This window comes from Oncorhynchus mykiss, chromosome 13 (assembly GCF_057628025.1).
Source record: "Oncorhynchus mykiss isolate SJ-2025 chromosome 13, ASM5762802v1, whole genome shotgun sequence".
NCBI classification, from domain to species: Eukaryota; Metazoa; Chordata; class Actinopteri; order Salmoniformes; family Salmonidae; genus Oncorhynchus; species Oncorhynchus mykiss.
Window position 1 is genome coordinate 76,430,379 of NC_143034.1, and position 15,192 is coordinate 76,445,570.

The following is a 15,192-nucleotide window of genomic DNA, read 5'->3' on the forward strand; positions in this document are numbered from 1 at the left end:
GACAGTTTAGAAATGTCTGACAGAATTAAAGACTTAGTTTCATATTTTAGTCAACAAATCTCCACCAAAGCATTCAAACAGGCACACTATTTAGAAAAAAAAAAAGCTTTTATTTATTGTTCTCACGCTCAAATTTACAAAAGAAAATCAATCAGTTAAATCAACAGATCTTGAGTACCAGTCCGTATCCCCTGTAGTAGCTCTGGTGCAGGGTGTCTTTCAGCTGCTCTCTCACCATTGTCTTCCAATAGTGAAGAGCGAAGCCGGGGGAAAAAACACCCTGGATCAGAGCTACTGCTGCAAGAGACGAGCTGAACACTGATATAGTGCACCATCTGAAATGGCCCCCTATTCCCTATATAGTGCACAATCTGACATGGCACCCTATCCCCTATATAGTGCACCAGTCTGGAAGCAGATTTTGTGGTGGATAATGGTACAGTATGGATGATGTGGGACTGAGCAGTTGGTCGTCAGTAATGGTACGAGATAGAGATCAATCTATCTATGATGCTGGACTGAGCAGTCGGTTATATTTGGTGATTCTTCCTGATTGCCTTATATCTGACGGAGAGCCATTCCAGCTGGCATCAGAGAGTGTGTGTATGTATGTGTGTGTGTGTGCACGTACTAGAGCTGGGACGATAAACCAAAAATTACAGACACCATCTTCCTCATACCAAATCGTTTTGCATACATTTTGGGTTATTTTGCTACACAACGTTCCTGTGGATTGTTCTAGAACCATTCTTTGGGGGGGGGGGGGGGGGTATTTTGCTACACAACGTTCCTGTGGATTGTTCTAGAACCATTATCTGGTCAACAGTAATAGCCTATGCATTGTTGTTGTTTCCTGCTATGAAAAGTCTCAGCCTGTCCCTCAGGGCTGGCACCAGGATGAATCAGTCGAACTGGCATTTGATTTCCATAAGGAGACACGTGTTGTTTTCTTCACGGGACTTCCTGTGTGTAAAGACATGTCATTTAACTGTGAAAATGGATGACCTTTTAATGTGGCATGAACACAACATCATGACTGGTTTTCATCTGATTGTCAAACAAATCACCATGAAGTAGGTTAGTCTTGATCTTCATGCTTGAGGGTCACTTGATATTCTAGAAGATTTAAAAATGTTGGTCAAAAGGGAAATAAAATTATGATGAGGGGAGAACGAAACTACCTGTGGCCTAGCTAGCTACCAACCAGTTACCGCTGCCTCCCGCCTTCTGTGTAACGGAGTCCTAGCTAGCTACCAACCAGTTACCGCTGCCTCCCGCCTTGTGTGTACCGGAGTCCTAGCTAGCACACAGTGTCCTTCTTTCCTGCCTGCCAAACACCTGCCATCGACGTCGTTAACAGAACTGCAGGAAAGCAATCTCCGACAGGGCAAGTTTATCGGTGGTTGGCCTTCATTACATGGTTACCTAGCAACAATATCATGTCTACGGTTAGTAATCTATCTTAGTGTTTTGAGGTCGCCCTTCCTCAGGTGGTGAATCATATCGCCTACAGGCCAATATGCACAAAGATGTCAGCCAATTCTCTGAAGAGGCCAAAATAAAATGTGATCATTGTGGATCGTTTTGACAGGTTGCACATCAACCACTCCTTCCCTGGATATGTGGCATGGGAATATCTTACTTTTTGAATCGTAGTCTACCATCTCAGTTATCTCACCTGGCCCTGGAAACACACCGTCTAGAGCCCTGCCACTAATTTACATTTAAAAATGTGTCATTTAGCAGATGCTCTCATTGCCTCATCTTACAGAAGATGCTCTTATTAGCTCTTCGCTAGTGTAAAGTAACTAACCATTAAAAACACTATAGTTCCATTCATCACATTAGGACTTTTAGCTTTTAGCTTTAGCACACCTCCCCCCAAAATAACTGATTTAACAATATTGCAACAAATTTTAAAAAAAAGGAAATATATCACAATCTGGATTTGTTTTGTCTCCATATCGTCCAGCTCTAGTGTGTGCGGTATGCGTGTGTGTGTTATTAAGTGCGAGTGTGTGTGTGTCAGTCCTGCTGTGTGATCATCTTCAGCATCTGCAGTGCCATGGGTCCCTGGTCCGAGGGGATCTGGTAACAGAGAGAGAGAGCAATGAATCATGGGAGTGCAAGACAAACAAGGGATACTAGGGGAAGATCTCAATTACAGGGGATCTGGTAACAGAGAGAGAGAGAGCAATGAATCATGGGAGTGCAAGACAAAAAGGGATACTAGGGGAAGATCTCAATTACAGGGGATCTGGTAACAGAGAGAGAGAAATGAATCATGGGAGTGCAAGACAAAAAGGATACTAGGGGAAGATCTCAATTACATAATCTTTCTCCTTGTCTCCTTCTCAAAAAACCCATTGGATGAGAAAGCCAGAGGCCCCTCCCCTCTCATCTTCTCCTTCAACAGGCTTTGAGAAGGAGAGAGGACGCAATTGAGATATTCCCAATGAAAGGCTATAATGACTGAATACTGGGGTTCAATCTTCTGCATATCACCTTCCTACTCTGACACCAGGGTTCACATCCCAATAATCTCTCCCTCCTGAAGTGTACACTCATTCACTACTCTTCCCCCATTGTAAAAACAACGGATTGATGTAGGCATGGGCTATAGAGGATGTTTCCATATACCAGTCATTTTGTTTCAAAACCCATAAAAGGGAAGTAAAACGAGGTTGCACTTTAGGAGAAAAGGAGAGATCATTATTCCTGTACCAACTCTGATGCTTGACCCCGTTTGAAAAGAGAATAAATATAAATGTTGAAAAGAAGAGAGATTTTAGGACACATGTTTCTGTTTCCTCACCATGTGACCAGCCTTGAGGATCCAGTAGAAGGAGAAGTTCTTGTAGGTCTTGTAGAAGGCGCCGGTCACACCCGGGAAGGCGGGGTCATCGAGGGCAGTCCATTTCATTTGGCTGAAGCTCTGGAGCCCCACCCACTTCAGCTGCTTCACCCATTGCTCCTGACCTGTGATTGATTTTTGTCCAATCAGTGATCAATTGATCATCTGTATCCAATCAACAATCCTCATGTATGAAAGTATCAGGGACCAATAGTCAATGTATTAATGGTAATATTGATTAATGGTTGACCGCACTATAGCCAGGGTTGGGGAGTAACGGATTATAAAAAATATAAACTAATCCGTTACCAGCTAAAATATAATCAGATGACTACAGATACTTTTGAATAACTAGATCACTCAGATTACTTTTAAATTCAGAAATGTTTGCGTAAAAATCTGACACATTGAAAAAAAGGTGTCGGTTTAACTTTGTTCCACCTGAGACAGTCTGACCACCAATCAGAAACCACTATGACACAATGATGACCACCAATCAGAAACCACTATGATGACACACCTAATGATGACCACCAATCAGAAACCACTGACACACCTAATGATGACCACCAATCAGAAACCACTATGATGACACACCTAATGATGACCACCAATCAGAAACCACTGACACACCTAATGACCACCAATCAGAAACCACTGACACACCTAATGATGACCACCAATCAGAAACCACTGACACACCTAATGATGACCACCAATCAGAAACCACTGATGACACACCTAATGATGACCACCAATCAGAAACCACTATGGCGACACACCAAATGACCACAAATCAGAAACCACTATGACACAATGATGACCACCAATCAGAAACCACTACGATGACTATCCTAATGTGACCACCAATCAGAAACCACTATGACACACAATGATGACCACCAATCAGAAACCACTATGATGACCCGCCAAATGATGACCACCAATCAGAAACCACGATGATGACAAACCAAATGCGTTTGATGGATTTGCGAGAAAAGAGCAGGAATGGGCTTTTGTAAACTACAGTCCAAACTATGTCTTCCAATGGTACGACTTCTGTCGGCATCCAAAGATTATCCAACCTGAATAAACGCTTGGAGGTCAGGAGGACAGCAGTGGTGTTGTCTACGGCAACACGGATATCACTTATGAGATCTTCATAGCGCATTGATGTGAATCACACTGCTACTCTCTCATTTAGCCATTTGCGCCATAAGGATTGTGGTTGTTGTGGACGGCTGTTCACAAATGTGTATTGTAACCCAATAATGGTTGAATTGAAGATGTTTAAACTGCCCATCAATCATTGTTTTTGAGACCAGTGGACAGCCAGTAAAATGTGATCTTGCAACAGATGCATAGTGTGGATCCCAGCCTGTGGAATAGCCCAGTCTGTGGTGGATCCCAGCCTGTGGAATAGCCCAGTCTGTGGTGGATCCCAGCCTGTGGAATAGCCCAGTCTGTGGTGGATCCCAGCCTGTGGAATAGCCCAGTCTGTGGTGGATCCCAGCCTGTGGAATAGCCCAGTCTGTGGTGGATCCCAGCCTGTGGAATAGCCCAGTCTGTGGTGGATCCCAGCCTGTGGTGGATCCCAGCCTGTGGAATAGCCCAGTCTGTGGTGGATCCCAGCCTGTGGAATAGCCCAGTCTGTGGTGGATCCCAGCCTGTGGAATAACAGTCTGTGGGAGTTCCTCCGTTCTAAACTCCTCCCCCTCTGTGGTAATAATGTGCTCCAGTCCATCCTGTCAATACCACTTTTATTAAGAAGACCACAATCGGATTCCTGCTGATGAAAAATAATGTCCAGATCCACATCACCCCCCCTGTCCAGATCCACATCACCCCCCCCTGTCCAGATCCACATCACCCCCCCTGTCCAGATCCACATCACCCCCCCTGTCCAGATCCACATCACCCCCCCTGTCCAGATCCACATCACCCCCCCTGTCCAGATCCACATCACCCCCCCTGTCCAGATCCACATCACCCTGCTAATAACTGATTACATTCAGAAAGTAACCTCCCCAGCCCTGGCGACACCTCCCCAGCCCTGGCGACACCTCCCCAGCCCTGGCGACACCTCCCCAGCCCTGGCGACACCTCCCCGGCCCTGGCGACACCTCCCCGGCCCTGGCGACACCTCCCCGGCCCTGGCGACACCTCCCCGGCCCTGGTGACACCTCCCCGGCCCTGGCGACACCTCCCCGGTCTCCACCGTTTATGTTTCAACGGATTTCCCTACAAAATGTAAGTGTTGCATGATGTGCCCCTCCGCCTGTAAACAAGTCTAGCTAGGGGAATCACTGACCCATGGTGTCCACTATGAGGTCCAGCTGTCCGTTGTAGACGGTGACGTTGACCCCGGCATCCAACAGCTGATCCACCACGTCCACCACTGGCTTCATGAAGTCACCTGACATGCTGCTGAACACTGCCTCAGCCTGACCTAGAGGGGGAAAGGGGGGGGGGGGGGGGGGGGGGGAGGAGGTGGTGAGAGAGAAGGGTGAGAGATTGAGAAGTGGAGCGGGAGATATGAGAGAGAGAGATCAGAGAGGAGGGCACATTTATTTCTAAAGAAAGGTACAATATACAACCATTTCCTGGTTACAATTTTTTTTTATTTTTTAAATAGTTCGCCTAATTTCAGTTTGTGACAAAACAGTCATTGTGTAGAGAATCATTGTACCATCTAAAGCGCGGTGCAACAGCTTTCCATAACCAAAAATATTGTATTTGAGCTGTTTGAAGCTGGTGTCCAAGACGCAAAAAATGTAACTTAAGAATGTGACGCATGGAAATAGCACACATAGAATAGATCTACCGCTCCCTAGACTTCCTTTCAAGTAGAATGAGAGATTTATAAAACATACGTCTATGTGAATTTGGTCGGGTTGCCAAAAAAGTTCAATAATTGCAGCTTTAAAACAAAAGAAGCACTTTTTAAAATGAATCCAATTTTTGACCCAGTAGCAGTGTCTTACCTCCCCAGGTGACGTTCTGAGGGATGATTCCCAGCTTCTTCCTGATTGGCCCGTTCATCAACTGGCTCAGTGATTGGCGGTGGAGGGGGCTAATGTGATGCCTCATCAGCAGGGCTGTGGGAGGGACCACGGAAAGTAGACCAACTTAATAAACAGGAAGTGACGGTGTAATCTAGTAAAGGACCATCTTTTCACAGACTGTATCATTTGTAACAAAACGGTTTTTACTTGTGTTTTAAAATATTGTATGTATATTTTATGTATGTTTCTGCATATATGTACCAGGATGTTCAAATAAACCTTTTTTTGTTTGTTTGTTATTATTCTCTCGTTTAAGACGGAACTGAAAAGGCATCTTACAGAGGAATCCTTCTCCAGCCACGGAGGACATCTCCTCATCAGGTTCCTGGGTGAGGATGTTGTAGAAGTTCACTCCGTTTGTGTTCTGAAAATCAGACGGGAGCTGAATGACCATGGCGTTCACACAAACACCACTGACCTGTTCCACAACACTCTCAGTGATTCACACCAACACACACCACTGACCTGTTCCACAACACTCTCAGTGATTCACACCAACACACACCACTGACCTGTTCCACGACACTCTCAGTGATTCACACCAACACACACCACTGACCTGTTCCACAACACTCTCAGTGATTCACACCAACACACACCACTGACCTGTTCCACGACACTCTCAGTGATTCACACCAACACACACCACTGACCTGTTCCACGACACTCTCAGTGATTCACACCAACACACACCACTGACCTGTTCCACGACACTCTCAGTGACAGACCAGAGCTCTGTGGCCTTCAGGTACTGCCCCTGATCCACCGCCTGCTTCACCGCCTCTGCTGCACTGCTCACCTCCCGCAGGCCGTAGTCATCTAGCAGGGACTGGAGGACAACGGGGAGACGGGTCAGATAACTACATTACCCAACATGCATCACTGTTCACCTCCCGCAGGCCGTAGTCATCTAGCAGGGACTGGACGACAATGGGGAGACAGTCGAAGAGAAAAACTACAATACCCAGGTACCAAAACAAGCTGCATTTAGTATTCTCCAGACTTTAAACAACCCCGTCTGCAGAAAGAACTACAGAATGTAAAACACATCAAAAAGCTAAATGTGCCTGTAAAAAACAAAACATGGAAAACGCATTTTACTAGGGTGTGTGTGAGTGTGTGTGAGTGTGAGTGTGAGTGTGTGTGTGTGTGTGAGTGTGAGTGTGTGTGTAAGAGAGACTCACCGTGGTGTACAGATAAGGACCCCAGGTCATAACAGAGTCTGCAAATGAAGAGGAGAAGAAAGTTTGCTTTGCTGTGCAGTTCATTAGGCACCGAATGGGACAATAACAAAATGGGAAACGGAAGGGGACTACCTGGACTCGTCCAATACAGTGGTGCCATACTGAACACTACCCAGGGTTATACCGTCAGTAGGGAACACACTGGTTAGCTAGCCAGGGGGGGGTGGAACAACGCAGAACGAGGGCTGAAACCGAAAGAGGACCTACCCGAACTATTCCAATAAGAAATGCGTGTTCACGTTGCAAAAACAGTTTGCTACGGGCGTGCACTTATGAACACACCCCTGGTGACTTTGACCTGAACAGTACAACAACCCCCTCATGCATGAAGCTGTACTGAGCCATCCAGACTGAGCCATCCAGACCAGGGTTTTTACAAGAGGAGAAACCTGCAGCAGTAGATTAACAGTTTGTTCAGTCAGTCACATGACCACACAGGGAACAACAGCGGAGTACCAAATTACACCTTATTTCCTGTTAGGCCACTACGGTTGACCAGGGCCCACAGGGCTCTTGACGTAAGTAGTACACTATATAGGGAATAATGTGGCATTTGGTACACAGCGTATTCACGTGTGGTTAGTGAGCCTGAACTGGACACTAGTGGTAAATCTCAGGCGTTTCAGGGTTAGAGTAAACCTTTCTAGCCAATACAGTGTTGTACAGAGTGGTCTGACTTTTAAAACAGCTGTCTGATGAAGGTTCTATCAGACATTATCTGATATTCACAAGGGAAAAGTCATGTTCTGATGCTCTAAGTGGGTGTTCTGGTGTTCTCTGAGTGGGCGTTCTGGTGTTCTCTGAGTGGGCGTCCGGATGCTCTAAGTGGGCGTCCTGATGCTCTAAGTGGGCGTCCTGATGCTCTAAGTGGGCGTCCTGATGCTCTAAGTGGGCGTCCGGATGCTCTAAGTGGGCGTCCGGATGCTCTAAGTGGGCGTCCGGATGCTCTAAGTGGGCGTCCGGATGCTCTAAGTGGGCGTCCGGATGCTCTAAGTGGGCGTCCAGATGCTCTAAGTGGGCGTCCGGATGCTCTAAGTGGGCGTCCGGATGCTCTAAGTGGGCGTCCGGATGCTCTAAGTGGGCGTCCGGATGCTCTAAGTGGGCGTCCGGATGCTCTAAGTGGGCGTCCGGATGCTCTAAGTGGGCGTCCGGATGCTCTAAGTGGGCGTCCGGATGCTCTAAGTGGGCGTCCGGATGCTCTAAGTGGGCGTCCGGATGCTCTAAGTGGGCGTCCAGATGTTCCGTGCTCGGAGGTAAATACTGACCCAGTGGAGAGATCCAAGAGTCTCCCAGAGCCACTCCGGCAAAGTTACACTTCAGGGTTCCTTTTTCTACAGCCTAGAGAGACAGAGAGAGACAGAGAGAGACAGAGAGAGACAGAGAGAGACAGAGAGAGACAGAGAGAGACAGAGAGAGAGACAGAGAGAGACAGAGAGAGACAGAGAGAGACAGAGAGAGACAGAGAGAGACAGAGAGACAGATGTGTTAGAACAACAGACAAATTGGTGAGTGAGAGAGACAAACACACAATTACTTGTCTAACATGCCATTACTAACAGTCATTTTACAACGGGTACCAGAAAATTATCATTATGTATTGTAATTGCTGTTAATATTATTACCACCACAAACATAATTATTATTGTGTCATCACTAACAGCCCAGTATATTCCAAGTCTTAGTTGCCCATCGTTGTTACACGTTGACTTTGACAATGGAAAGTTTTTACTTTTGTGGTGCGGAGAGCCGATGAAGTGAAGTCCCCCTCAGTTGGGGTTGATGGAGAACCGAGTGCTACATCCCAGATTTACAGTTCTGTATTTCAAGCCATCACAAGACGAATAAACTGCTCTACCTTTACGACTGAATGGCCTGAGGAGGTCAGAAGACAGTCTGTCAGCAGTACACCTTGTGATCGGCATGGGTTTACCACCAGCCAGGCTTGAGAGCCAAGAGAGAAGTGTACCGAGAGAGACGTGTACCAAGAGAGACGTGTACCGAGAGAGACGTGTACCGAGAGAGACGTGTACCAAGAGAGACGTGTACCAAGAGAGACGTGTACCAAGAGAGACGTGTACCAAGAGAGACGTGTACCAAGAGAGACGTGTACCAAGAGAGACGTGTACCAAGAGAGACGTGTACCAAGAGAGACGTGTACCAAGAGAGACGTGTACCAAGAGAGACGTGTACCAAGAGAGACGTGTACCAAGAGAGACGTGTACCAAGAGAGACGTGTACCAAGAGAGACGTGTACCAAGAGAGACGTGTATTGAAAGAGACGTGTATTGAAAGAGACGTGTATTGAAAGAGACGTGTATTGAAAGAGACGTGTATTGAAAGAGACGTGTATTGAAAGAGACGTGTATTGAAAGAGACGTGTATTGAAAGAGAGAAAGAGTCAGACTTTTTCGTCCCATTTTTTTGTGACAAAGAGAAAATGGAGCCAATAGCGCAAAATGACAAAGTAAACACGTTTTCTTAAACACTACTATTTTATTTGAACCTTTATTTAACTAGGCAAGTCAGTTAAGAACAAATTATTTTTTTAAAACTGACAAGACTCAGGACATGTTGATATAACTCGCAGCAATGTGATATTTCCCTTCTGATCCTCCAACGTCAGAAAAGCAACATAACGGGTATTTTGCATGAATGTACACACATTTACACAACGAGTGCTGGGTACCGACCAGCTACGCATTTCAGGGCAGAGACTGCAGAGCTTCTGTACAAGAAAACTATGTCGTGGACACTTATCCTCATATGAACTTTGAAAATGTGCGGGGTTTCCCCCGAATCAACGGGGCGTTCCCGTGCCACGTTGTCAAGGCTACTAGAGCCCGTCCTCTTGAGTATCCCTATAAAATGACAGGATCTGCTAACAGACATCAGATCAAGTTTCTTCGAGGCCACACCCTTTGAACGAATGAGCCCATCTCCTTGGAAACCAAACACCGATCGACGAGAATTTTCCCTACGCAGAGAGAAGCAAATCACCCCCCCCAGAGGACAATGATGGAACCCACTGTTGCTCATTCAAGACCAATAGACTGAGTTCACCATACATGCCGGGGGAAATCAGAGAAATAACCAAGACAACTCTAATAGACTTTACATTTCCTGGACTGAGACATTAATCGTAGCCAGCTCAGAAGGGAAACCAGAATGTGGCACCATCAGCTAATTACAAGTCTGGTGAATATACTATTGAGTACGGAATTCATTGATATTGACCTGTGGAGATTCTCCCCTCAATGACTGAGTTGTATTCCGTTTCACCCTGCTTATATTCCATTAACTACCTCATCTAGTAAATAAAACCTTCAAACTGATTTCTTTTTGGCGTCGAGTTAATTTGTGAGCGATTGGGTTCTTGACGTTTCAGAGCTTGACGACTTCAGAATGATAATGGAGTAATTGACTGTTCATTAAGACTATTGATGATATAGGATTAAGTGGTAGAACGGCTAGTGATAACTACTGATACAGTTTATTCAAAAGGGCTCCAATCCAACCCTTAAATGGTGACCCTCAGATTCATTTGGATAGGATAACCAAATTAATCAAATCAGATCAATGAATTAATCAGTAAATTATTATCTTGAATATCATTAGCCAAGAGGCACAACTCCTCCCATGTCAAAAAAGTATATTGAATTGAGAGAGACAGAGACAGACAGAAAGACAGGAACCCAAGGTACTGTGCTGACCAGTGTGGGTAGAGGTTTGAGGAAGTAGGCCCCAACTTAGCACCAGTCATTAGGTCCTCTCTGTGTCATGCATGGCTCAACACATGACAGTGAATATCAGTCTTTAGTTTGAAAACCCTGTTCCATTATCGAGTCAGGTACAACTGAGCTACCAGTTTCTCCATGCGTGGTTCCTATTCACTTACATACCAAGTGTTAGAACTGGAAAAGGGTTTCCCCACAGCAGAGACAGTAGGTTCTCATCCCAAATGGCTCCCCTTCTCCCTTCGCAGTGCACTGCTTTCGACCACAGCCCATATACAGTGTACAGGGAATAGGATGCCATTGGGGATGTAATTTGTGCCTACCTTAGTGAGTTCCAGTGAGATCGCGGCAGCCATCTTCCCTCCATAGGACTCTGAGAATATGTAGAAGGGCACGCTCTGGAGAAGACAAAATAAAATAACAATAGGTTAAAAATAAATGTAAATGCATTGAGTAGTTTGAGCCAATACTACAGCCCTGTTCCAATACTTTGAAATACATCCCTCCCTCCCTAGAGGAGACTCCTGGGGTGCGTTCAGTTCGGTTCAACATTTGCGTGACTGTTTGTACTGAATGAAACGTTTCCTCAGAAACTGAGCCTTTGAGGTATGTTTTCTCCTGTTTGGTGTGGTCTGATCAATATGGGTGTGACTATTTGAAAATCGCAAAACTTGTGCAGCGCGCACACACACACACACACACACACACGAGTTTAAGCAACAACAAAATCCCAGGACTGAAACTTAAAAGGGGGAATGCACTTCCTGATTTGGATTTGGTTCATTAAGAAATGCTAGCAGCCCATGACTGAATTCAAACACGAGTTGGTTACAGGGTATGGTTTGACCTGGTTGTCGTCTTGTGTTTGCAGGTGGGAAGAGTTAACCAAATTATTTTGCCAATTAGTTTGAATCGGCGGGTGTGCGACCGTGGCAAAATTGATTTGACTTTGGATAGCCCATCTCCTGGGCTGGTTAGGGCCCTTTCAAATTCCCTGATGTAAATGAGACCATTTTCACATCTTTAGTTCTCATTAAAAGCTTTCAATATTTGTATATGAATTTCTACAATTTATAAATAGTTTGAGGTTTAAATAATTGAAATTCAGAGGGCCGCAAAGATGATTTATTTTATGACCGATTTATTAGTCCAAATCAAATTTGTGGGACAGAAAAATAGCAGTTATTTGAAAATATATAAGTCCATCATCATTTCTCCATTCTTTCTATGTTGTTTTAGATGTTCCAGTGTGGCCTGGAGGTTATCTTCTTCTCCCCAAATAATAACCCCCCTAAAAAATATATTATTTTGTTCTTACTCAAACCTCCTGCGTCATCCACATGACAGAAATCTGTCGCAGTGACGAGACCTTTAACCCCTGCCATACACAATCTCCCTCTGTGCCTCCATAATCACACCGTTCTCCAACTGGTCCTCCCGGCACCGTTTCTACTGAATTAGAAGCTGAACACCGTTCCGAAACTCACCCCTGGTGATCCGACCCGCGTGAAGCTGAACACCGTTCTGAAACTCACCCCTGGTGATCCGACCCGCGTGAAGCTGAACACCGTTCTGAAACTCACCCCTGGTGATCCGACCCGTGTGAAGCTGAACACCGTTCTGACACTCACCCCTGGTGAGCCGACCACCGTTCTGAACTCACCCCTGGTGAGCCGACCCGTGTGAAGCTGAACCCACCTGGAACTGTTCCTCCTTGTTGAAGAACTGTTTGAGCAGCACCAGCATGTCGGAGGCGACCGTAGCCACATCAGTAGCGAAGGCCTCGTCTGAGTCCGTGTAGCTGAAGCCTGTTCCTACCGGGTTATCTACGAACAATACACTGGAGTACTGAACCTGCAGGGGCAAAACACACACACACACACCTTAAACACTGACATCCACTTTCCATTGATGAGCCGTGTGTGTGTGTGTGTGTGTGAGGTTTACCCAGGAGTTTTTCCTAGGCTCAAGGTCTCTGTCCAGGGGTCCGATCTCTTCAAAGTTCCCGAAGCCACAGCCTGATCCTCCCGGGCCTCCCTGGAATGGAGACATGTACCACTATTAGAGATACATCCTCTACCCTCCCTCCCTCCCTCTCCCTGTAAGAGATACAGAGGGAGGGATGGTAGAGGATGTATCTCTTACAGTTCCGCACCAGTCATTATCATGAGCCTGCCCTCCCAACCACCTGTGGTGTAAGGATACCCACTTGTAGCTAGGTAAGAGTCGTGTAGTGTAAGGTTACCCACTTCACTTCTAGATAGGTAAGAGAGTAGTATAGTGTAGACTAGTGGAGTGTAAAGTTACTCACCTGCAGCCACATCACGAGAGGCAGCTGGGAGTAGCTGGCGGACGGGCTGTCAGCATAGTAAAGCCACCAGAACATATGTGCCCCCTCGCGTACGTCAACATATCCCCAGGATTCTTTAGATTTTAGGGGATTCGAGAACCCTGCATACAAGAGTTGGAGATTTGGAGACATTGAAGTGATGTTATTAAAAATGTTAAGGTTGGCCTTAAAAATGCAGTCTAATGGCAAAATCCCCAGCCCTGATTGCTGCAGTAGACGTCGTGGAACAGCGCAGTGGGGGGTTTCTGATCAGGAAAACGTTAACATAGTAGCTAGACAACTTTTGCTTTCACATTGAACGCTGACATGAAACACAACCAAGTAAAGCACATTCATCGATTTAATCAATTTGATTGCTGGAGCCTGAGTCACCGTACTTAGCGGACTAAACTCTGTGGAGTCACCGTCGTGAATTCAAGCATGTTTGGATAACGGCGCAGTTAGTATTCAAACTGGAATTGAACAATTTGAAACACCGATATATCGGACACAATTACTCGACAGAGCTAACTACTTACCTGTATCAATTGCCACGACAAGTAGCAACACAACGCTGCAAGCGCTTGTTTTCGTCAACCCCATCATCCCGACTTGTTCACAAGAACTTCACAATGACAACACTTTTCATTACACTATTGTGTCATGTCAGATGTCAGTCACATGACTGACCGAATCCTCAGCTGACCAGAATATGGAAAATGGGGAGAGGCCATCAGGATATTTAGAGCCAATCAATGAGCATTGTGAAGCTAGCCACGCCTCTACCCTCCGCCTTGAATTGTGTCAAAATAAAAGTCCCGGGGAAAATGTCCTGTGAGTTTTCCATATTAAAAGCCACGGAACACAGGCGATGTATAAACAGAAGATTGACCAAGAAAAATACATTTATTTATCAAGTCATAAGAACGCAATCATGGTTTTATACTTCTGCCGGAGGGCAAAAGAGCTAATCAAATAAATCAATCAATCAATCTCAATCAATCAAACCTCCAAATCATGTGACTACTCTGGAAACTTTTTTTTTCAAACAGCACCTAGCAACAAATTTAGCTACTTTTAAAACATTTATTTTGAACTTTTAGCGACTTTTGAAAAGTGACTCATGTTAAAATGCACGCATTTTCCCTCTAAATGACACAAAAACGTTTTTCTCTGTCACACGCTCAGTCACAACACACGTGCCTGGCTGCAAAAGTGCATTGTGAGTGACGTGTAATCTACGTAAAGACGCAGTTTTACGCTATCACTCAATGACATCACAACGGCATTTAGCAACAAATCAACCTGCCTCTAGCATCTTACCCTAAACATTTGTTGGCAACACCGGTCTTAGAGTGAGCAGTCTTGACTCGTGACCTGAAGGAACGAGATGTCAACTCGTCCCAGCTAATGCTCTAGGGTTTGGATCCCATCAGTGAGAGTCTGTCTCTATCCATCTCCATCTCATCTTTTCGCTGAGATGGCCAGTCAATTTGAGTAACGTTGTTGTGTATTCTACGCAAAGACGCAGTTTTACGCTATCACTCAATGACATCACAACGTCATTTAGCAAAAAATCAACCTGCCTCTAGCGTCTGTCCCTAAAAATGTCCCATCTTCTCTTGAATCCGCTTCATCTTCTACTCGACCTCGTTCTTCAAGGCAGCGATCCTGACTGCCTCAATCCTCTCTCAGGAACTGATGAAGCTTCTCAAACTCAACTATTATCTGCTGTTCAGTGTGCTGGGCCTGGCTCTGGAGACAGGGAGAAAACTGTTACTGACTTAGTTGACATAATAAAGCTACGTAATTATTAAGTAAGTTACTTAGGGGCGGCAGGTAGCCTAACAGAAGAATACGAAACGGGTGGGACTTACTTGTTTTCATTGCAAAATGTTTTGCTCAGTGTACACTGATCAATACACTCCTGTCTGAACAACAGGAGTGGGGCGCAAAGGTTATCCAC

The 15,192-nt window shown here is 45.5% G+C and overlaps 1 protein-coding gene across 2 annotated transcripts; it reads right to left on the reverse strand.

Moving 5' to 3' along the window:
- Window positions 1–89: 89 nt before the first annotated feature.
- On the reverse strand, window positions 90–14,753 carry scpep1 (serine carboxypeptidase 1). 2 transcript variants are annotated; one of them, XR_016486134.1, is made up of 13 exons: window positions 13,766–14,213; window positions 13,209–13,348; window positions 12,845–12,934; window positions 12,596–12,751; window positions 11,221–11,295; window positions 8,429–8,501; window positions 7,104–7,141; window positions 6,620–6,839; window positions 6,199–6,283; window positions 5,839–5,952; window positions 5,166–5,303; window positions 2,816–2,979; window positions 90–2,088 (listed from the first exon to the last, which is right to left on the reverse strand). XR_016486134.1 is itself a non-coding variant. In XM_090197730.1 (13 exons), exons 1-13 carry the CDS (start codon window positions 13,830–13,832, stop codon window positions 2,026–2,028), a joined length of 1,332 nt encoding a protein of 443 aa, XP_090053856.1. In that variant the 5' UTR covers window positions 13,833–14,753; the 3' UTR covers window positions 90–2,025. The 2 variants fall into 2 exon arrangements, 1 of the variants encoding a protein (XP_090053856.1); XM_090197730.1 differs by having other exon boundaries at window positions 6,620–6,748; window positions 13,766–14,753.
- Window positions 14,754–15,192: the final 439 nt, after the last annotated feature.

Bases quoted from the DNA above. Each gene is read 5' to 3' on its own strand.
- scpep1 (XM_090197730.1), bottom strand. From the start codon at position 13,832: ATGATGGGGTTGACGAAAACAAGCGCTTGCAGCGTTGTGTTGCTACTT. The intron at 5,953-6,198 runs GTAAGATGCCTT...TCCCTCCCACAG, and splicing joins GGCTGGAGAAGGATTCCTCT to CCCTGCTGATGAGGCATCAC. The intron at 5,304-5,838 runs GTAAGACACTGC...TTCCCCCTCTAG, and splicing joins TCAGAACGTCACCTGGGGAG to GTCAGGCTGAGGCAGTGTTC.